This window comes from Canis lupus, chromosome X (genome assembly GCF_048164855.1).
Source record: "Canis lupus baileyi chromosome X, mCanLup2.hap1, whole genome shotgun sequence".
NCBI classification, from domain to species: Eukaryota; Metazoa; Chordata; class Mammalia; order Carnivora; family Canidae; genus Canis; species Canis lupus.
The window spans coordinates 2,664,764-2,688,661 of record NC_132876.1 but is presented as its reverse complement, the minus strand read 5'-3'; the positions used below and the strand labels follow the sequence as shown (position 1 = coordinate 2,688,661).

General features: G+C 47.4%; 1 protein-coding gene across 1 annotated transcript; it reads left to right on the top strand.

Moving 5' to 3' along the window:
* Positions 1–6,351: 6,351 nt before the first annotated feature.
* ZNF275 (zinc finger protein 275) lies at positions 6,352–23,599 on the top strand. Its single transcript, XM_072817386.1, has 4 exons — positions 6,352–6,487; positions 16,484–16,588; positions 16,994–17,081; positions 17,423–23,599. Exon 4 carries the CDS (start codon positions 17,491–17,493, stop codon positions 18,616–18,618), a length of 1,128 nt encoding a protein of 375 aa, XP_072673487.1. The 5' UTR covers positions 6,352–6,487; positions 16,484–16,588; positions 16,994–17,081; positions 17,423–17,490; the 3' UTR covers positions 18,619–23,599.
* The last annotated feature ends 299 nt before the right edge of the window (positions 23,600–23,898 follow it).

The following is a 23,898-nucleotide window of genomic DNA, read 5'->3' as shown; positions in this document are numbered from 1 at the left end:
ACAACAAACCATAGTAGTATTAGCATTATGTGTGACTTTGTCACCACCAGATGTATTTTCATATCACATTAGTTATTGTAGGTATCTAGAAATACTTACTAGAAATAGCATTACTTCAAAAAAAAAGAAATAGCATTACTTCAAAATTAGGGAGTTAGTAGACCACTTTAGATACTGTTATTTTATATGTTTATGAAATATATATGTCACTGTAAAAATATAATTATGAGCATGCTTTATATCCATAAGCATATTTAGAAAAGCTGTTTTGAAAATATTGTCTATGAATTACAGTGTCGGGATCATCTCAAGGTCAGTTTCCCTTAAGAATTATTTTTCTTAAAAGTATCACCACATGGTTTATGGTTTTTTCTAGTAATTAAGCATCATATCCTGGACATTGTCAGCAATGTTTTCTAGTAGCTCTGGCTTCTTGCTTTCTGTTATATTTTTCCAGAGAGGTGGTGGTGGTATCACTGCTGCTGCTTTAGCAGGCAGTTAACTTAGCTAAGCTCAAACCCTAAACTGTCTCCTCTTTGTTGGGCATCAAGTGTAATTTCTGCTTAGTTCTTTTCTTGGAGTCTGCCCTGTGCATGCCCAGAGATTTGGGCAGAGTGTATATGCTAAATTTGGATTCCCTGTCTATGGTTCCCTCCTTTCCAGGATTTTCTCTCTTGCTTTCCCTTTGAAATGGTCACCATGAACTCTGTCCTCTGGGTCCCTGAGTTTCAGCCACCCAGCAGGACATCCTCTGTGGCCTGCCCAGAAAACTCAAATTCTATGCATTTTTTAAGAAAGAAATAATGCCAATATTATACAAACTCTTCCAGAAAAGTGAGGAGGAAAGACTACTCCCAACTCATTCAATGAGGCCAGCATTGCCTTTACATCAAAACCATACAAAGACATATGAAAAGAAAACTACAGACTGATGTTCTTTATGAACATACTTGCAAAAATTCTAAACAAACTTTTAGCAAATTGAGTTCAACAAAATACAAAAATGATAACATAATATAGCATATCCTATCATGAGAATGCAAGCTTGGTTTAAACATTTGAAATTTTGTCAGTGTAATCCAGAATATTCTAAACAAACTAAAAAAATTTTAAAAACACATGATTTATGTCTTAGTCTATTCAAGCTGATATAACAAAATACCACAAACTGGATGCCTTATAAACAACATAAATTTATTTCTCACAGTTTTAGAGGCTGGAAATTGAAAATCAAGGTATGAGCATGGTCACATTCTGGTGAGGGCTCTCTTCCTGATTCATAGCCAGAACCTTCTTGTTATGTTCTCACATAGTGAAGGGGCAAGGCATCTCTGGAGCCTCTTTTGTAAGGGCATTAATCCTACTGGGGCGTACTTACTTCCCAAAGGCTCCACTTCCTAATACCATCACCTTTGGGGGCTAAGATCAACATATGAGTTTTGTTTTTTTTACTTATTTTTTATTTTTTTAACATATGAGGTTTGGAAAGATACATTCAGACTATAGCAATCTTCTCAATAAATGAAAAAAAAAAAAAAAGAATCCACCATCTATTCCTGAAAAAAACTCCCAGAAAACTAGAAATAGAAGGAAACTTCCTCAACTTCATAAAGAACACCTACAAAAAAAACCTACCACTAACATTCCTTAGTGATAAAAGACTGTGTGCTTTCCCCTCAATATCAATACCTCAAAAGACTGTGTGCAACAAGACAGGGGTGTCCACTCTTACACTTTCTGTCCAACATTTTATTGGAGGTCTAAGCCTGGTAAATTAGACAAGGAAAAGAAATAAACAGCATCCAGATCGGAAAGAAAGAAGTAAATTGTCCTTATTCATAGATAACGGGATTATCTAGGTAGAAAATGTGATGGAATTGTCAGAAGAGTTACTAGAATTAATATGTGACTTTAACAGGTTGCAGGATATAAGATCAATATATATAAATCAATTGTATTTCTATATAATAGCAATGAACAATCAGAAATTTTAAAATTTCAAAACAATGCCACTCATAACAGCATCAAAATATGCAATATTTAGGAATAAGTCTGACAAAAGACATAAAAACCTGAACACTGAAAACTACAAAATATTGCTAAGAGAAATTAAAGACCAAAGTGAAAGAAAGAGACCTTGTTCAGGGGTTAAAAGACTCAATATTGTTATATCAATTCTCCCCAAACTATTCTACAGAATTTAATCCAATCCCAATCCAAATCTCAGCAGACTTTTTTTTTCTGGTCACTAAGATGATTCTAAAATGTGTATAGGAATGCAAAAAACCTGGACTATTAAAACAACACAGAAGAAAACAAAGCTGTAGAACTTAAACTATCTGCTTTCAAAGATTGTTAGAAAGCTACACAAATTAAAACTATAAAGATAGAAAATACAACAGCAGAACAGCAAAGAGAGTCTTGAATCTACACATTTACTGATATTTGATACAGGCACGCACACACATACACAAAAAAAAAAACCCAGTAAGGAAAGATAGTCTTTTCAACAAATGATGCTGGAAGAGCTGAATATCCACAGGCACAAAAATGAACCTGGACTCATATCTCACACTATATTCAAAAATCCACTCAAAATGGATCAGAAACCTTAATAAGTATAAAACCTAAAACCATAAAACTTCTAAAGGAAAACAAGATCTTTGTGACCTTGGGTTAAATTAAGATATCTTAGATGTGACACCCAAAGCACAATTCATAGAAGAGCAAATTGATAAATTTAAAATCATCAAAATTTAGAATTTCTGCTCTTGAAAAGACACTATGAAGAGAATGAATAGACAGACTGGGAGAAAATGCTTGCAAAGTATCTACCTGACAAAGGACTTGTATCTAGAATATGTAAAGAACTCTTATAACTCAATGAAAAGAAAAACAACCCACTTATAATAAAGAGGGCAAAAGGATTAAACAGATGTTTCACCAAAGAAAGGTATATGATGGCTAATGAGGACATAAAAATATACTCAGCATCATTAGTCAGGGAAATCTAGATTAAAAGCCGAATGAGATTACACTATACACTTGTTAGAATGGCTAAAATTAAAAAGACTGAACATACCAAGTACTGATGAGAATGTGGAACTGGAACTCTCCTACAATACTATTGGGAATGTAAAAATGGTACAACCACTTTGGAAAACAGTGTGGTAATTTTTGAAAAATTTAAATGTACCTCTACTGTATTATCCAGCCGTACCACTCTTGGTATTTACCCAAGGAAAAATATGTACATATAAAGGATTATACACAAATGTTTACAGGAGCTTCATTTGTAGTTGCCCTAAACTGGAAACAACTCAAATGTCCCTCAACCAATGAATGAATAAACCCATTATTGTACATCCAAAAGAACATTGATTTTATGGTTCCATTTCTATAAAACTCTAGAAAATGCATACTACCCTATAGTGACAGAGAAGATCAGTAGTTTCTTGAAGATGAGAGGAGCCAGGGAGCAAGGACAGGAGAGAGGGAGTATAAGGGACACCAGGAAACTTTGAGTGTAATGGATGGATATGTTTATTGCTTTGATTGTGGTGATAGTTATATATATATCAAACCTTATCAGATAGCACAGTTTAAATATATCCAGTTATCATATGTCAAATATACCTCAAAATGTTTTTTTAAATACACCTACAAGTAAATAAAAAAGACAAACAACCTTATAAAAGTGGGCAATCTATCTGAACAGACACTTTACAACAGAAAATATAGAAATGGCCAGTAAGCACATGAAAACATCATACTCAACATGATTAGTCATCAGGGAGATGATAATTAAAATCACAATGAGTTGCCACTTCACACCCACTTAAATAGCTAAAAATAAAGGCTGACAACCACAAATGTTGAGGAAGATTGGAAAGAAAAGGAACTTTCGTGCATTTCTGGTGGGAACATAAATTGTACAACCACTTTACAGAATATTCTGGCAGTTTCTTATAAAACAACTATCCCATGACGTGGCAATTCCCTTTCTAGGTACTTATCCGAGTAAAATGAAAGCATATGTCTACACAAACTTGTACACAAATGTTCTTAGCAGCCTTATTTATAATAGTCCAAAATGGAAACCGCCCAGATCATAAACTGGTGGTGAATGAATAAAGCAACTCGGATACATCCAGAGAATGGAATACTACTCAGTAATAAAAGGAAAGAAGCAATGACACATTCAACAACATATATAAATCTCAACATCATACTGAATGAAAGAACCCAGATACAAAATAGTACATTCTGTATTATTCCATGCATATGAAGCTCTCAAATAGGCAAAAGGTATTTATGGTGGAGCAAAATTAGAGCCACGGTTGCCTCTGTGTGGGATTGTGGCGGCAGCTGACTGGAAATGAGCACAGGGGAAATTTCTGGGGTGTTGAGTGTTCTGTATTTTAACAGGAAACTGGAGCATGCATTTGTCTAAACCCCCTACATGGGGCGGTTAAGATTTGTGTGTTCCGATGCGGCAAATTTTACCTCCAAAGAACAGCACACAGGTATTCATCTCTAGCTAATGCTATGCCTGCTGAAGTGTTTGGAGGCAAAGCCTACTGGTGTCTGCAGCTCACTTTGAAATGGATCAGTAAAATGAGGATGACCTTGCAATCAAGCAAGTAGAGCATCAAGCTAATTGTGGAATATTAGTGATTGGTCCTTAGGTACAGATCTTTGCATCGATCTGTATATTACAAAGTCTTCATAATAAAACCTGAAGGAGGGGATCCCTGGGTGGCGCAGCGGTTTGGCGCCTACCTTTGGCCCAGGGCGCGATCCTGGAGACTCGGGATCGAATCCCACATCGGGCTCCCGGTGCATGGAGCCTGCTTCTCCCTCTGCCTGTGTCTCTGCCTCTCTCTCTCTCTGTGACTATCATAAATTAAAAAATTTAAAAAAAAAACCTGAAGGAAAAGAAGAGTAAAGTCATTAACACATAATGGATAAAATTGTTTCAAGAATATTTAAGAAGTTGGTTATCATCATTGCTAGTAAAGCATTAAATGCTTATTAATAACGAATGAAAAAAATGTTAAAACATTTTGCTCAGACTCAATTCTAGTGCCCAGCCTAAGCCCACCAGTATGGCTCTTCTTTTCCCCCGTGGCTAACTACAATCCAGCATTTTCCTTTTGATTTTTTTTTAAGATTTTATTTATTTATGACAGACACAGAGAGAAAGAGAGAGAGAGGCAGAGACACAGGCAGAGGGAGAAGCAGGCTCCATGCAGGGAGCCCGATGTGGGACTCGATCCCGGGACGCCAGGATCACGACCTAAGCCAAAGGCAGGCACTAAACCGCTGAGCCACCCAGGGTTCCCCTCCTTTTGATCCTAGAATATTCCCAATTTGTTTGCACTTGCTGTTCCTTTTGCCTGCAGATGCCCTTCCTGTCTTCAACAACCTTCGTCCCATGGTTGAGTCCTTGTCATTCAAGTCTCACATCAACGGTAGCCTCACTGAGTTCCCCTGCGTATCAATCCGAAACATCACCGTCATTGAAGCTCTTCCCAATTCTTATCACTCTTAGGTGTTGTGTTGTATGTTGATCCTTGTTTGTTACTGTCTTCGACACAACTGCCTACATTTCTGATGCCTGGCAGCCAATTCTTCGGAATTGACAGCTTCGGAACTGGCTGTCACTACTTGCAACGCACCCCCCCCCCCCCCCCGCCTCGCATCGAAGAATCCTGTTGGGTTTTTTTCATAGTATGACCTATCTTGAAATTAAGTCAGATACTTCCCCCTCTACCCCCGTTCCCACACACGTGCACGCATACACACACACACACTCGCGGGAGCTCTTGGGCGCCAAATGCGCGTCCCTTGAGGGCAGGGATGCGGCCTGGTTTTGCTCACAGGCGTGTTCTTACCGCCTGGCCCAACAAGGGCTCACAACAGCCTTCGTGACTCAGTGAGGCGCTTTGACCCCTCCCGTGAGATCTGGCTTTGCTCGGCTTCGCTCGCCATTCCCACTCCTGACCCTCACCTCCAGAAGGCTCCCGAGGGGGCAGGGTTCTTTCCATTCCTTCCTTCCTTCCCTCACGGGCTAGTAGGTTCATCCACTCATTCATTCATTCGTTCGCTCGTTCGTGCGTTTGCTCATTCATTCACTCGTACATTCATTCCAGGCCTCCCCCCTCCACCCAGGCGTCTGGGCCGCACGCGCAGATCCCCCGCGGGCGCGCCTGGCCCTCCCTCCGGGCCTCGGCCCCGCCCCCGCCCCGCCCCGCCCCCTCTCCAGGCCAATTGGGACCGGCTGGCCGGGCGGGGCCGGGGCCGGGGCGGGGCCTTGCTCCCCCACTACCCGCGGCGGCGCCCGCGGCTCCGGAAACGCGCCGCGGGGCTGCTGGGCTCAGCCGGGCGCGGGCGGCTCCGTGGCGTTTCCTGCCACGCCGGGCCTGCCTGGGCCGCGCCAGCGCCGCTCCGCCGAGGGCCGCGCGTCTGCCGCCACGGGGCCCGGGTGAGCGCGGGGCCACGGGACGGTGTGCCCAGGCTGCGGGAGGGTGTGCAGGACTGGGCCACGGGAGGATGCGCAGGGGCGGCCTGGGAGAGCGCGCGGGGCTGAGGCGAGGGTTCCGCAGAGTGTGCGGGGGGTGGAGGCCAAGCGTCTGTGGGGGGCGTCCCGGGGCCCGCGGGAAGCTGCTCGGCCCTGAGGCCATCCGAAGTGAAGGACGAGTCCCAGATGGCGGGTACGAGGAGGCCCGAAGGCCTTGTCGCGGCGGGCGGCGGGCGGCGGGTGGGGGGCGGCGGTCAGGGGCGGGAATCGCGGATGTGCCGAGGCCTAGGCTGCTTTGGGGGAGATACTAGGAAGCAGGAACTGGTCATTATGGGAAGGAGGGGATCCTTGCCCCAAGGAGGCTGAGGGGGAGGGGGCGGTGATTAGGTTAAAGGGCTTTCCCAGACTGCTGGGGGAGGGGCTGAGCCGCAGTCAGGGGTGCTGGGTGGACGAGCTGGGGACAGTTCCTGCTGATGGAGTTCCTCCTTTCCTTTTGGGTGGGGGTTGAGCCTCAGGTTGGTGGGGAGGAATGGGGGGGATAGTCCAGAGCCCAAGAGCTGTGAGGGAGCGCTGGGGAGCTGCGCTTGCTGGGTGAAGATGAGCTCAAGGCTCTAGGTCTGAACAGGGCTTGTTCTGTCGCCCTTCTGGGGGCCACCATCTCCTGCTCCCGTGCCTCCCCCCTCAACTCCTGTGCTGCCTCCTCTAGTCTATATTTGGGTGATTAATTACATGTCTTTTTCCATCCTACCCCCACAAATACACACTTGCCTGCGCCCAGACCCATGGCCCCTTTCAAACAACCCCCCCCCAAATGCTGGCCCTCTTCCCAGAGGTCCCACCCTGTTCCAACTGACGCCCTCCAGCCAGCGTTGGCCTAGCCTGGCTGCCAGCCCCCTCCACTCTCCTTGGTCAGTGAAATATTTTCTCTTAAACCTCAGACCCGACATTTTTCCTTTACCAAAGGATTTCAGATGAGATTGCCAGAACAGCACCCCCTCTGGGTACTAATGCTGCCTCACCCCATTTCCCATCCTCCCCTCCCCTCCCCCATTGAGCCTTTAAGTAGAAGCAGCTTGCACACTGCCTGGCACAGTCCAGTCCATTCCCCACAAATGTCCCTGGATCTATGTTTAGAATCCTATGGAACAGTGATTTGCAGCCTTCTTTGCCGGAGAGACCCCTTGGAAAATCACTAGGAAGCAGTAATTCTCTTCCCAGAAGTCTGACAGCAGCACAAACACTGGGATCCCACACGGGAAGCTCACAGGCCTGAATCCTGTCTGCTGACTTCTGGTGGTGAGAAACACTCCAGATTCTAGATAGGCCAGTATTAACAAGGCACAGTACTACAGCCCAGGCCCCAAACAAAGTGTTGCTTGCAAATGCAGATTCCTTGGCCCTACCCACACTGCTCCTCTGCCCCTTGAGTTCTTACAGGGTTCCAGCGCACTTGATCCAGGCCTGGTCCTAACTTGCCTGGGCTCCCCAAATGAGCATCCCTCATACCCATGTAGACTCTCATACCCAGGGCAGTGTAACCTAAACGAACTCATACTTCCCATTTATTTTGATTTTTAGAAAGATGCCATGCGTCTTCTTGGGAAAGAGGGAACATAAACCTTTTCTCAGTTTAAGGACAACAAACACTACAAAATCCCCTTCTGGTCTACCTTCTGGCTTTTTATAGAAGGGAAGGAAAACGGAAACCTAAAAGAGAGAAGGACAGGTGCCCAGGCAAAGGGAGAGAGGAAAACTGGGGAAGATGGAGACAGATGCCTCCCACCCACGCACATGGAAAAAGACACACACAGACACAAACATCCCAAGAGAAACAGACTTTCCTGGTGAAACACCCTCTCCTGGCCCTTTAGGATTCTGTCACTAATAGCCGCAGTGCATTTGCACACAGCACAGGTGGGCCCTGTATCGGGACCTCAGCGCAAGCCCAGGGGCTCAGGTCCGCATCCTGGCCTCGCCTGGCTGGAGTGGATCGGGATCCCAGCAGTGCGTGTTGTCTCAGCCTGTCCTTCGGTCAAGCACTCATGACCCAAAGACATGTTCCTGGAAGGTGCACCCAACTCTGCTTCTGCCCTCCCACCCCCGAATTATTTCAGTCCAACAGGCGGGGACTTACCTGCCTGACTTATCACTCAGAATTGTCTGGAGACACAATGAGCCATCCTTGACCGTCTCTTTTGGGTAAGCCTGGGAGTTTACAGACCACATCTGCTGGCCTTAAAGCTGGTCGTGCTGTCAGAGGCCCCATGGGTGAGGATGCAAGATGGTGCGAGATGTCCTTCCCTTTCTGGAAGCACTTATATTTTCATATATGCCGGTGTCACTGAACCGTCTTTGCCCAGAGACAGTTCTCAGTCTAAGCAACAAGACTCAGAAGAGAACAGATACCCAGTAAGGAGAATTTGGGATCTAGGTAATCCTTTGTCTGGGACAGAAAGCCGTAGGCACCCATCTGAATTAGATGCTGAAGACTGAGGTCTCTTGTCTGACCTATAAAGACGCCTTCCAGGGCATTTTTGCTCTGGCCCAGAACTGAACTGAACACCACAAGCTACCTATTGTCTTCCAGGGCCTAAGGACATTCTACTACAGGTCCTTATTTAGATATTCCAGGGAATCTAGGTATTTCCAGCCTCCCTTAGAAGTTTCTGGAAGCTGCTAGATTGATCTACTTTGGGTAGCCTTGCTGCCTCTCCCCTGTCCCACTGCCCAGACAAAAATGGCACCTGCTAGGAAGTTGCATGACTGTTTGTGCCATGGAATTGATCAGATACTGCTCTTTTAAGCTCAGATGCAAACTTTGCTGGTACATTCTGAGGAGGGGTTCTGAGCTCAAATGCACCCAGAAGACACCCAGTTCATACTCCTTTTGACATGAGTTGGCTTTTGTCTCCATCAAATCCAACTCTTAATTTCTATTCTTTCATATCAAAGTGGAATGGTTATTTTGGTTCTGTTAAACATTTCTGATTCTAGACAGAAAATTCAATTTGAAGAAGTTGATTAAAATTTACACTGCCACCAAAAGCACATATCGGAAACATTTCTATGCTCACATGAGCTCTCATGTTGTAGAGTCCATGATTTTTGATTGTCAGGCAGTGGGTTAGCGTCGAGAGGATCTCACTGTGTTCTTCGAACAGCTAGTGTCTGTGGCACTTCGCTTAGTCCGGGGTGGAATCCGAAGTCAACCTTTGATAGGGCCTTTACTCTCCGGAAGTGTACAGTCATTAGACTACTTCAGATCCCACTTAAAGAAGGCAGATAATAAAAAAAAAGAAGGCAGATAATATTTATATTAAGAGGCAGAGATTTGTTTTCCCTTAATCTTTCTCCAAACTGCCATTTCCTGGGTGGGTGTAGGAGTGCCCCTTATGAGACTTGGGTGAATGAAAGTGCCTTACAGTCAAGGTCAGCCTCACCCTCTGTACCCATCAGGTGCATTACTATGGTTTCCTGTTCTTCCTGGAATTGCTTTGCCCTTGACCCCTGAAAGTCCACTCTTGGAAGGCGGTGGACATCTGTATTTGTCACTTTTGTCACAGCATCCAGCTTCTTTTCCAGATCAGTTCCACCATTTCAAAGTAGAGCGATTGTATGGCATGGCTTCTAAGTGATCGGATGATCTTCGGGATTGGTGATCATTTTACTGTTAACTACAGTGGGGGTTAATGTGTATTTAATCTTTTTTAATGATCTTTCCTTTCCTTTCTGTCTCCTAAAGGTTTTACCCAATACACTTGGTTAATAATACAGAATTTGGCTCCTTTTCTGAAAGCAGGGCTCACTTTTTCCCTCCTTTTTTGTGAGAACTTTGTAAATGATCCCTGTCTATCATGAGTGCTGTTACTGTGGGTGGTGATCTGAAGTTCTCTTGGGTTAGGTCCCCTGGGCAAGCCTTGGACAGGAAGGGCCACTCCTGTTGCTACGAGGGAAAGGATAATCATTCACTTGGGGGTTGTGGCTTCAGGATATCAGCAGTTAATCATGCCAATTAAGCAAAAACACTTCAATAGGATCTGCTCAATTAGAACACTTCAGGAGGATGTGCTCAATTAACCATGGGTGGCTTGAAGAACTGTGTATGAGTGTGTAAGAGAGAGAATGATATGTGTGACTATTGCCCAGTGAGGGTCTGTATATCAGTCGGATGATTTAAAGCCAGTCCCCAAAGCCCATATATACCATTAGGCTATGAGGACATTCAAGAACTGCCTATTCTCTGGGTCTGACCTAGTGTTAGAGGGCTGCATATTTCTTTTCTTTGGTGTGGCTCGAAAAGTCTTAGATCTTGGAAGCTGGACCTTAGGCAAGTTACTTAACCTCTTAGATCCATGACTTCCTTCTGTATAAAATGGAGGTAGTGATAACTATAGGTTGCAGTAATTAAATTATGTGAAGGGGGAAGCACAGTACCAAACACGTGGTAGGTGCTCTGTAACTAGAGGTTTGCTCCATTTAACAGGCCTTCCCCCTACAGTTTATCCCATGTCCACTCAGTGCCAGGAGCTCCTGCAGATGCTGGGGACCCAGGGATGACCAAGAGAGAGAAGGCCTCTTTTCTGTGGGAGGTGACATTTCTCCTGGGGAGCCCAGTGAAGACAATTTCATTTCAGAGGATGATTTTTAGGTAGTGAAAAGTGTTATAAATGAACCTTGATCGGGCTCAAGACTGAAGACACTTTGAGGAGGGGATACTTGAATGAGGCCTGAATTCTTAGCAAAGAACTACCTGTGGCGTGTTCAGAGCCCTGAGGGGCATCACCTTGGCATCTTCAGGACAGAACAAATGCTAGAGTGTCTGGAAGGGATGACTGAGATGTGGGGTGCAGGATTTGGGTCCAGTGGGCTGGGCCAGGGTCTTAGGCTCTGGCTTGAGGACGGTGAGACCAGTTTATAACAGGCCATCTTTTTCAGAAGGTAAATGTGAGTTGTTCTGTCCATTCCCTCGAAGTGAGTTTTCTTGAATTGTGTAAGTAATCGATGACCAGTTTGTTTTGTACTGGAAGCCAAAGCCAAAGCAGACTTCACATTCATCCCGGGAAGAATCCAGCTGCTCAGAGGGGACCCTCCCCAGGTGACAGTGGGACACAGAGGCCTTGGCTGCTAGGTACCTGGGGCTTCACTCACACCAGTGAAGCACCTGTGCTGGGCACTGGGTTAAAGGTGGGAGTGGGGCTCCTGTGGATGTTGAGACCAAAGGAGGCCTTCCGCTCACACTCACCCGCGGCACTGGAGCCTGGGGAGACGAGCCCAGGAAGTCCCTTCCCCAGGGTCCTATCTCTAAGCTTTCTGGGACTGCCCACACATTCTTATCAGCCTCTCTCCTCTGTGTCTGCCCTTCCCATGTGGGTACCTCAGGATGTTGCTCAGCTTCGAGGCCCATTCCCCATTGTCTCCTTGGCCTCAACCCTGCTCTCTCCCAAGCTGAGAATCTTTCTTATCTAAAGCCTACCCAAATCTTTGTAAATTTTTATTCTTTTCTGATTACTAAAGAAACGCAGCTTGGTTCCTAAAAATTCACAAGGTACAGAAACAGAAAGCAGAAGACCTTGCTAAATCTAGACTCTACCCCAGTATGGCGCACATTACAGTACAGGTGTGCTTACTTTAGCTACAAGTCACTCTGTTTATTCCTTTTTTCTCCTAAAATGTTAATATATATTTAGCTGTTCTCTCCCCTTCCCCTACTCACTTTGGATTTTTTTTTAATAAAGTTACTGTCTGTCTGTATCTTCTATGAAGGATTTGCATTTTTTTAATCTGTGTCATCCGTATTAGCCACCTGTTGATTTTTTTTTCATTTTTCTTTCTTTTTTTCTTGTTTTCTACCACTTGTTGATTTTATATTCAAGCACTCCGGTTTTCTCCTGCTCTAAGTTCTAGGACTCTTCAGTAAGGTCTCCAGAGCTCTGAGCCACATTCATCATTCACTCCCGCCTCTTATTTTTGACATTGGGATTATTTAGACCTATAGTATATTGTTTTCCACCCTTTTACTTTTCACCTATCTATGTCTTTACAGGTAAAGTCTTTACATCTAAAAGTTTCTTACAGACAGCATAGAGCTGAGTATTGTTTTTTAATATAGTCCAATAATCTCTCCCTTTCATTTGGAGTGTTTAGCCCATTTACATTTAACTTAATTATCCATGTGGTTGGATTTAAGTTTGCCATCTTGATATTTGTTTCTGTTTGTCCCATCTGTTCTTTTTCCTTCGTTTCTTTACTTTTCTTCTTTTGGATTATTTTTTAGAGTTGTATTTTATTTCCACTCCTGGCTTAGCATGCACCAGAGTCTCAGAGGGCTTCTTAAAACACACAATCATGTTTTACTTATATGTATGTTATAAACCCCATAGTACCTTATTATTATTTTTGCTTTTAATGGTCAGTTATTTTTTAAAAGATTTAAAAGTAAAGGGGGTAAAAGTGTTTTACATTCCTGGTCTTCTTCATTCCTTTGTGTTGATCCAAGTTTCCACCTGGTATCATTTTCCTTCACCTGAAGAACTTTTTTTAAAAGATTTTATTTATTTATTCATGAGAGACACAGAGAGAGAGAGAGAGAGGGAGAGAGAGGCAGAGACACAGGCAGAGGGAGAAGCAGGCTCCATGCAGGGAGCCCAATGTGGGACTCGATCCTGGGTCTCCAGGATCATGCCCTGGGCCAAAGGCAGTGCTAAACCATTGAGCCACCCAGGCTGCCCCACCTGAAGAACTTTAATATGTCTCATAGTACATGTCTGCCGGTGACCAATTCTCTTAGCTTTTTGTCTGAAAAAGTTTTATTTTGCCCTCATTTTTGAAGAGTATTTTCTCTGAATATCGAATTCTAGGTTGACAGGGTTCTTTTTTTCCTTTAGCACTTTAAAAATGTCATTCAATTGTTTACTGGCTTGGACATTTTCTGATAAGAAGTCTGCAGTTACTCTTATCTTTGCTCCTCTTGTTTATCACGGGGTTCCCCTCCTCTCCCCTCCCCCCACCCACCCCTGGCTGCCCTAAGATTTTTCTCTTTATCACTGGTTTTCAGCAATTTCATTATGATGTGTTTTGGTGTACGTGTGTGGTTTTTTTAGTTTTGTCATCTGTTTAGTCTTGATAGGGTTTGGTTGGGCCTATTTCTTGAATCTAGTTTTCATCAAATTTGGGGAAAAAATTTCAACTATTATTTCTTCAACTATATTTTTATCATCTCCCTCTTTTCCTCATCTTTTCAGATTCCAGTTATATGTGTGTTAGACAATTTTCTGTTATGCCCAAGTCACTGAGACTGTTTTTTTAAATATCTTTTTTTCTTTTTGATCTTCATTTGGTATAGTCTCTATTTTCTATCCTCTAGTCTTTTTTGGGGGGAGGGGGAGTCATTGTGTCTAATCTGATGTTAATCACACCCGGTGAAATTTTCATTTTAACTGTTATAGTTTTCACCCCCAGAAGTCCCATTTGGATCTTGTTTATATTGTCCATTTTTTTCATTATGTTTGTTTTTCTTTCAATATTCATGCGTAGTTAAACTAGCCATTATCCTTCTCTGTAAGTTCTACCAATAATCATTTTTGAGTGTTTCTGTTGACCTGAGTTTCCTTGCCATGGGTCACATTTTCCTGGTTCTTGACATTTCAGTAATTTTTTATTGGATGTTGGGCATCATAGAGATTATATCATTGAGTGTCTAGATTCTGTTGTTTCTCTTTGAAGAGTGTTGGACTTTGTTTTGGAAAGTAGTTATTTGTGGAACAGCTTCATCACATTGAGGCCTATTTTTAAGCTTTTCTAGAGCAGGTTCAGGGTAGCTGTGGCTTCAGGAGTCTATTATAAGTCCTACTGCTAAAGCATGGCTCCTCTGATTCCCAACTGAATGTCCCAGGTGATCCTGGAGGACTCCCTACTCTGGTTGCTTGGACTCTGAACATCTCCCTACCTGTGTGTGTCCTCTGATTGTTCAGCCTAAAGCTTCCTGGCCATTCTTTTCCTAGCCTTTGGGAGTGTTATTATGTATGTGTGGCTTAGGAGTCAGAAAAGGCTCAAGGGGAGCCTTATGCTGATTTTTTTTTTTTTGGAGCTCTTTTTTTCCTGCGAAGTTCCCTCCTTTCTGGAACTCTGCTCTACAACTTCTAGCTGCCTCAGCTGCTCTTAATGCTAGTCTGTGTCTTGATGAAGCCACCAGGCTCTATTTGAGTCCACCTTCCCTGCACTCAGTCTGGAAATTGCCTCCAGGCAGAGCCAGGGCCACGATAAGGCTCTCACCTCAGTTGTTTCTCTCGAGAGATGGTGATCCTGCACTTCCTGCTGTTCAGTGTCTGAAAACTTGTTTCACATTCATTTTGTCCAGTTTTATACTTGTTTATGGCAGGACATTGTCTGTTCCTTGTTATAATATCATGGCCAGAAGTAGAAGTGTCTGTCTATCCCTTTTAATATAATATCTAATTTTGTGTAAAAGTCTTTCTGGAGCGTCTGGGTTTTCTACTCCGTGAGCTAGTATAAGAATGCCTCCTTTTCACTTAGTTATGAATGGAATTGAATTGACCGGCCATCAGAACAGAAACTGTGTTCCTCCTGTTTCTTTGAATTTGCCGAAACAGGAGGCCTATATAAGGCACATACATTTGTGGTCATATAATTATAACATTTCACATATTTTGCAATCTGGAAGAAAAAGGTAAATTGTTCATACTGTTCAGATCTTTTATTCAGCAACTTTGTGTTTGAAGATCTTTGAGGCTTCTTTTTCTAGCTGTTTTGTTTAACTTTTCATTTTGGCATATATTTCGCAGAAATGCTCTTGTGTGCACCTGTCTCACTGTCACCTACTTGATTGTTTCAGTTGGGTGGGCTGTGAACCTTAAAGGGCCTGGCCTCTGGCCAACAAGACCTGGATCCTGCTCTTTCGTTGCCCATCTTCCTTTCAGTGGCCCCGTTTTTTTTTGTCACCCTTCCAAAGTTGGAAAGATCTTTCACTTGTCACTTAGTTATTTCTTCTGATACTCTTCTGGGGACACTTCCTTCCTGCGCAGTGGTAGCATTGACCTCTTTGGGGCTGGCTGCTAAGAGGCCTGTGGCCAGCCTGCCTCAGAGAGCCAGTCTCGCTGCCATTGGCTATCCATCTGTGTCTATATTCTCTGGGCCGTTTCTGGGCTAACATTTGTTTGTCTTCTCTGGGTTCTCTCTGGCCTGCCTGTATTAATTCTTTGCCAGCCTATTCTCCCCAGTGTTTGGGGTATGTTTTCTTAGGTACACTCATGCTCCGGCTTGTCACTCAGCTGCAGTGCAAGCGAAGCCTGAATAAGTTTTAAAACCAGGGAAAAGGAAACCACTAGGCTTGTCCTAGGGAGCTCAAAGGCAGGGTAGCTGTCACTCATGGCTCTTTTCACTTCCCTTAGCTCTGCCTGCCCCTCAGAGTCTTGCCCTTTCTTAGGATGGACCCCCTGGAAACCAGGTCCTGGCAGGCCCTCTTGAAATACTTGAGGCCCAGGTGAGCTGTGCTTCTCTCTGCCTGGTTAGGAATCTGTCACTGCTCCCTGATTCTGGCCTTGGCCTGTATGTGTTTTCCCAGCATGACATACTACAGGACCAGAACTCCAGCTTCTGCCTTCCCTCCCTCTGCTTTCTTCCTCAGAGTCTACAGAGAAATGGATGCCTGCTGGGGTTGTAATTCCCATTGAGCTGGGGGTGGAGAGCTGCATTTCAGTCCAGGAAAGCGATTGAGCCGAGGTCCCTTGGGAAGACAGTGGGAGGCCCGGGCCCTGGCCCAGGTCTTGTGATGCTTGGTCAGATTCTCTTTCCAGGACTTCTTGAGGCTTATGCTTCAATCTCCATGCTAGCAAAACACACACCACTGCAGACCCTCGCCTCTTATCCCTGCTCTTACTAGTACTGCCCCTGCCTCATTCTAGAGTAGTTAGAAGGACTACTTATCCCTGGGAATTCTTTCAGGATTCAGTGACATTTGATGACGTGGCACAGTACCTCACAAAAGGAGTGGCTGAGACTGGACAGTGAGAGGAGGATGTTGGCATATTGCAGGAGTGCAACCTCTGGGTAAGGATGCCCCAGCCCTTCACCACTTCTCACAGCTGAATGGTCCTCCACGGCTGGGTGTGGGATGAGGGCCACCTGGAGTAGGCCTACACAAGCTTGCCTTCCGGGGGCCTATGCCCCCCACGTTGGGGATTGGCTGGAAGAAAACCCAAAGGGTTTTGTCACCCTCAACCTTTTTTTCCACATTTCAGAGTAGCAGGGCTCCCTCCCACTTCCTAATGGCATCCAAAGAAGCCCCCTCAGTGCTTCCTTGGCAAAGAAATGAGAACAAACTGGACACTGTCATTTAGAAAAAAAATTTTTTTAAATCACAAATGACACCAAAATTGCGCGGCCGATTTGTTATAGCATATTGTCAAGAGTGAGGTTGACCCAGGAAGGTCGTCTGCCCTCTTCCCTGTGCAGGAGTTCCTGTTTTGAATCCTCCCTGGTGTGAGGACACCTGCTGCCGGCAACCGCCCATCCCTTAATGCAGATTGGGCGAAGCATTCTGGTGAGTGAGGGAGAAAGAAACCGGAAAAGTGAACACATCGTGGGGTAAAGCCCGCTGCGCCTTTGGGGAGGGCTGTGGCTCCTTCTCAGTGTAGAAGGCGGGGAGCTCCTCCGGGCTACTTTGGTGGCAGGGAGTGTGGGACCCTAGGGACGTCGATGCCCCTTTCGTCTGTGGTCCTTGCTTCTGGGCGGATGGGCACCAGCCATGCTGTCCCCCGACCCCAACGTCCCCTGCACCCCGTCCTTACCCCCGCCGTGCTTGGGCCCCAGGGTCACCAGCCGTCTCCGGAGGAATGCGATTCTTGACAGAGGATCGCCACCTCGGTCCCTCCTCCTCTGCAGGGCGCGGCGTCTTGCGGTGCTGGTGTCCGAGCGGAGCGCGCGGCTGAGCCCTGAGCCGGTGGTGGACGATGGGCGAGGACGCTCAGCCGCAGGAGATGGCGTCCACGAGCTCCCCGCGGGCCGGCGAGCCCGGCCCTGAGGTCAGAGCCAACCGGGACCCTGAGGGGCGGGCGGGCGGCCTGCAGGAGCTGCCCATGGAGCACCACTTCGCGTGTAAGGAGTGTGGGGACGCCTTCCGGCTGAAGGTCCTCCTCGTCCAGCACCAGAGGATTCACAGCGAGGCCAAGGGCTGGGAGTGTGCGGACTGTGGGCGCGTGTTCCGGGGGGCGTCCGAGTTCAACGAGCACCGGAAGAGCCACGCGGCCGCCGAGCCGCAGCCGGGCCCCAGCCGCGCCCCGGAGGCCGCCCTGGAGAAGAGGGAGCAGGTGGAGAGGGAGGCGAAGCCCTTCGAGTGCGAGGAGTGCGGGAAGCGGTTCAAGAAGAACGCGGGCCTCAGCCAGCACCTGCGCGTGCACAGCCGAGAGAAGCCCTTTGACTGTGAGGAGTGCGGGCGCTCGTTCAAAGTGAGCACGCACCTGTTTCGCCATCAGAAGCTGCACACGGCCGAAAAGCCGTTCGCCTGCAAGGCGTGCGCCCGGGAGTTCCTGGACCGCCAGGAGCTTCTCAAGCACCAGCGCGCGCACACGGGCCACCTGCCCTTCGACTGCGACGACTGCGGCAAGTCGTTCCGCGGCGTCAACGGCCTGGCCGAGCACCAGCGCATCCACAGCGGGGCCAAGCCGTACGGCTGCCCGCACTGCGGCAAGCTGTTCCGCCGGAGCTCGGAGCTCACCAAGCACCGCCGCATCCACACGGGCGAGAAGCCGTACGAGTGCGGCCAGTGCGGCAAGGCCTTCCGCCAGAGCTCCAGCCTCCTGGAGCACCAGCGCATCCACACGGGCGAGCGGCCGTACGGCTGCGGCGACTGCGGCAAGGCCTTCCGCGGCCCGTCCGACCTCATCAAGCACCGGCGCATCCACAGCGGACTGAAGCCCTACGAGTGCGACAAGTGCGGGAAGGCCTTCCGCAGGAGCTCCGGCCTCAGTCGCCACCGCAGGACCCACAGCGGAGCGAGGCGCTGCGAGTGCAGCGAGTGCGGCCGCGTGTTCAAGCGGCGCTCGGCGCTGCAGAAGCACCAGCCGAGCCACCGCGACTAGACGCGGCCCCGGGGCGGGCGGCGGCCTCCTGCGAGGGGGCGGGGGGCGAGGCCCGGGAGGGGCAGGGCAGAGTCAAAGGAGATGAACACTTTTGTAGCGCTTCTATATTTTCTCGTCAGAGAGGTCGGAACCGATTTATACCGTCACCAGCAATTTCTAACTGTCCGTGTTGCCCATTTTGCCTATCGAGAGTAGCTTCGATGACGTTCTGATTTATTCTGACTAGCTTGACTCGCTTACAGCCCCTGCAGGGTACTTAAAGCCACGGGCCTGGAAACGGAGAGGGAGAGAAGAGAAACGTGCGTGTGCCGGGGCGGAGGGGGGCTCGCGGCCCGCCTCTCCGAGCCACCCCCTCCGGGAGCCAGACGCAGAGCGCGTCGGCGACGGCCGCCACATCATGTGACCCCAACTTGCCTGAAGACAAGAGAGCCCCAAAGTCGTTTGGCCTACTTGAATTTAGAAATGTTTAGGGATGTAAATAGAACACTCAAAGAAAGGTCTTATAATATTTAATTTATTAATTCAGTTCTGCATACATACTGTAAATCACATATTGCATAGAATAATATATTAATTTAGAGAATACCCCCCGTTTTCCCTCACGCCACTCCCGAAGACCATCGTATTCTAAATCCTCACGTGCGTTTCTCACCACCGTCCTCACCGTCCTCACCACCATCGTAGCCCCTCTGGAGTCACCCGACAGTTTCAAAGCACATCCAGTGGCTTCCGTTCATCCAAGCTGTGTGCCACGTAGCACTGTGACAATCCCTGCACAAGGCCCTCTCTAGAAATTTCCTCCCAAGCCATAAGTACACGGTCACATTACATTAGGACAACTGTTGTTGTTTTCCTTAAATTCATCCCGTAGCTCTACAACGTAACCACTTAACGTGTTTTGCTTTCTGAAAATGACCTTCAAAAGACTTTTCTGAAGCATCTATAACTTGTCATCGTGAGGTCATATGCCTAGGAATAAGTATTGAATCTGGGTTAAATTTCTTTTGCATTCATTTTTCTGAAACCAATTCATTCTGGTGACTTCCATGTGCGTCCAAAACTAGCATCGATTGGGGTCTGTTTTCGGGCTAATAGGTCTTGTCCTCAAGCAGCACTATTTGGTTCAAACTCAAGTAGTTGAGAGAGCATCCCCGTAACAGGGACATCTCGAGGACTCCAGTATAAGCTGATGGCTCGTTTTCAGGAATGTGAGCCTCCCCGCAAACGGAGCCAGCCCTCCGTTTTGGGCTCTGTAAAACAGGGGTGATCACAGGACTACCTCCTAAGGTTATCGTGAGAACCGCGACGCCACGCCTGGCCCGAAGGTGCACCCTCAGTGAAGGTCATCTGCCGTCATCACCATAATTATTGCTGTCATTCTATGGCTCATTAGTACCAGAACTGGGGATGGACCCAGGCCTCCTGACTCCTAGTCTCATCTTCTTTCTCTCATGCAATGACTTAAATCGTGTTCCCGTTTTCTTGCATGCAAATCGTACGTTCATCTCCTTTGACCAGTTATCAAGTTACCTTTGGATATATTGACTTTATACAGCAGTTCTTTCTAGATCGATTGTGATTATCTTTTTTCCAGTTTTATTGCTTTTGCCCTTTGTAGCCGTTTTATTACATTTTTGTCGTGCGAATTTTAAGTTTTCATATCCGAGCACTCACCGTTGTCCGTTAAGCCGTAACTTTCATTGCTTCAGTACTTAGATACGATGATGTTTTCTTCTAGAATTTTAATTACAAATGAAAAGCTGAAAGCCCTGCCCCACCAGAAGGTGGATGCACCAGGTGGGCAGGCTGGATGGGAATGGGCCAGAGAAGCAGGCTCTCTCCTCATCCAAGATGCAGACTCTGTGCATGTCTGTGGGCAGTACTTGACTATCCAACCTGGCCACGCAGACACGCAAGAGAAACTTCCATCTCGGATTGGCCAGAACATTCTGACTGTTCCTCAGTATAGCCCTACCTGTCAGCAGCAGGGCTGGGCCTCCACTAGATCAACGGGGGGTGGTCCAAATGTGGTCTTGGCTGCAGCTGGCTGTCCTTCAAGCTTCTGGGAGCTTTGGCCATGCCCAGCATGGATTCAGTGCCTGAGCAGCAGATCCCCCCCCCCAAGACACATCTCCTCGAACATAAGAAGACTCACCTAACTGATGCTGTCGTGTGGATTGCATCCTCCTCTCAGTGAGTGACTCTGGAACCAGAAAGAGGTCGGCTTGGTGGCTTTTGCTTTGGGCAACTAGGGGGAAATTCACCCACATGTTCTGATGTTACCTCCTGCAGCTATACCTAAGAGGAACAACAGAGCAAAGGCTCGGAGAGGAACCGTGCTCCTCTGATGCCGTGTGTGTCTCGGTGATAGAAGCTGGCCAATAATAGGCCCCAGCTATGACATTCAGCGGCCATGCCCAGGAGGGGCAATAAAACAGGGGTCTGGAGGGCAATGATGCCCTTCTGATGGCCCATGTGGCATATACATAGAAGCTGATCGTCCCGGGGTCAGGCTGTTCCTTCCAACAGCCTCCCTCGAGAGGAACAGCAGCAAGGGCTGGCCAGAAACCTGACCCCCAGTGACCTGCAGAACCTGCAGGTGGAAGCCAGCCTCACTGGGGCTGTGGTGTGACTTCCCAGCAGCTGTCCCCTGGGGCCTCTAGAGGGCCCATGGAGGAAGTGTACCCTTCTGATGGGCCCACCCAGGTTGAGGCAGAGCTTCCCGGCAGGCACATCTGGAAGAGCTTCTCAGGCCCCCATCCTGGGAAGCAGGGTCCCACGGTGACCCCTGTGACCTTAGCCAGAAGGTACTCTGGAGTGGCCCCCAGGCCACAGTGGTGGCTCTCTGTGACGTCTCCACCCTGACCCTCAGGCTGGAGAGAAGCCAACAGCACTTGTTACATAGCCGCTCCTTTTGCTCTGTGGCTTCAGTTCTTGCAGTAGTTGTGAAACTGTGTCTGAAATCACTGCTTCCTTCTGCATCCGTTTTCTCTTTTCAAGCTGTCAGGACATGTTCGACACAGCTGTCATCCAGTAAGGAATCTGACATTCACGAGGGGCAAGTCTGGCGACTGTCGCTGGAAGTACTCTGCCATTTCTTGCTTGTTCACTAGCCATTTTGCCAGCTTTCATGAAGGATCCAGATACAGTATTAACTCAGAACTTAGCGTTGTCGCCACCGCTCCATTCCTCCCCAGCAGGCAGGACACGGCATCCTGGCAGTCGTGCCGTCCTTGAGGTTTTTCCGTTCTCGGTTCTGTCGTTTTCTCCAAAACCAACCCTCCTCTAGAGTTAACACTAAAGACCGCGTCTTTTCTGCCACTGTGTTTGCGGGTGAAGTCCGTGCTCTCTCCCGCGCAAGCATGCGTGGCTTTAACGTGTGTCCCGTAGTTGTGCCAAGTTTCGTTTTTTGCCTCTGGTAACTTGGGGGTGGATTCCTTGGATTCTGTAGGTGTACTGCTACGTCAGATGCAAAATGTGATCAAGCTTCCTGTTGTGTGTGCTCGTCTATGCATTTGTGTATCTACCTCATTTCGTTTTTTTTCTTTCTAATCACACACATTCCTTTTGCAAGGGAAATGAAGAGCAGTTGGGTTACACAGAATGCCGACTCTCATTAGAAATAGATCCTTTTCTTATTTTCCGAAAGAAACCTTCCATTGCTTTTATTACAGTTTTGAATACTTGCTGACATTTTTTCAATGAAAGTTGTTGTTTACCATTGTTGCTGCTTATTAAGATTAACTGTGTTGATTAGTTGTGTCACACCCTCTTCTGCATTTCCACAGTGAGCCCCACCCAGTCACAGTGTTGGCATTCCACGGGCTCGGGGCTGCAGCCCTCACCCCCCACTTTTAGGCCATAGTAGTTGAACCAGAACTGAACGCTTGACTCGGGCAGCAACTGGTCATCAGAGCTGGCTGGAGGCGACAGGCTGGGCCGTTCAGTTCCTCTGTTTGTCGCAAAATGGAAACAAGAGACACGGGAGAGAAGTTTCTAGTTGGTGTCACAAGACAGAGGGAGCCACGCGGTATTTAGAGGAGTCGACCCCGTGGGTGACACCAGTTGGAAGATCTGCGGGCTCCTGCTCAGCACTCAGAGAGCTGCCTCAACTCCCGCGCCCCGACGGAGTCCTGGCCTCGTTATGTTCTTGGATCTCTGGCAGTTGCCCTCACCAGTTCGTTTGTCTCCCCACCAGAGTCTCCCTTGACCGAAGCCAGCTTGAGGGGGGCTCTGCTTTCTGCAACCCGTCAAGAGTCAGTGGCCTTTTACCACCTGGCCGCCTCCTGAGAAGAATCACATGGCTGGTTTCCTCATGGTCCACCCCGCTCGAGCTCCTGGCCCCAGCCCCACCTGATGGTCGAAAACACCTGTTTAAATGTGGTCCTGTGTTCTGTTCGCTCCGATGGGTAAAAATCTATGCCTTTTACTCTCAGCGAGTTTGACCAATGCCTTTCTGTCCGGGTACCGTGCCTGTACGGATCCCCTGTTTGTCCCGTGAAACGAGTGTCAGTCAACACCCGCCCTGTTGTTCATTTTGGAAGTCTCGCTACTTCTGGAGAATCTGTTAAAGTGGGGAATTGGGAATTTCTCTATTACTAGTATACTCACGTGCTGTACTTCTCATCATTGTATCGGTGTAGGTGTTTACTTTCCAAGCTAGAGATGGTCTCTTTTAACTTGGCCTTCAATGCTCTTTGCATATCTAAGAACAGTAGCTGGGCCCGCCCCAGTCCATATTTCAGTTGTTGGCGCTCTTCTCTCATTCCTCCCTGGTCTCCTTAACTTGTCTGTTTTACGGCACTTACTATAATCAGCCTTGCACTAGAGCTTCGCCCTCCCTGCCCTCCCCACCCACCCCTCCCCCGTTAGATTGTGAGCTCTTATAAGACAGGGGTGACCCTTTATGTCTGATTCCCCTACCAGATCTAGCACAGTGCCTTGCATCAAGTAGATTTCAATAAATATATGTTAAATGGCATTGGTGTTCCTTGACTTCTTTTGTCAAAAGTTTAGGTCAACCGCTCTTCCCTTGCCCCTTCCCCCGTGCTCTGAAGTTCTTGCCCCTTCCTGGGGTCCGGGTGTTATCTTGTGCCCCCCACCCCTTCCTGGATGCCTGGAGGAGACAGGAGGTGCCCTGATGGGAGAGGGCTGGCTTCCCTGGAAATGTGAGCCGCCCCTTGGCAGAAGAGGCCTGTCACTCGGCCAGGTACCTTCTCCCACCCTGGCTAGGGCTCTCCCTCGAGTCTGTATTCCAGGTGGGAGCAGAACACCGAGCTG

Excerpts from the sequence above, each read along its gene's own strand:
- ZNF275 (XM_072817386.1), top strand. The coding sequence starts at position 17,491 with ATGGGCGAGGACGCTCAGCCGCAGGAGATGGCGTCCACGAGCTCCCCG.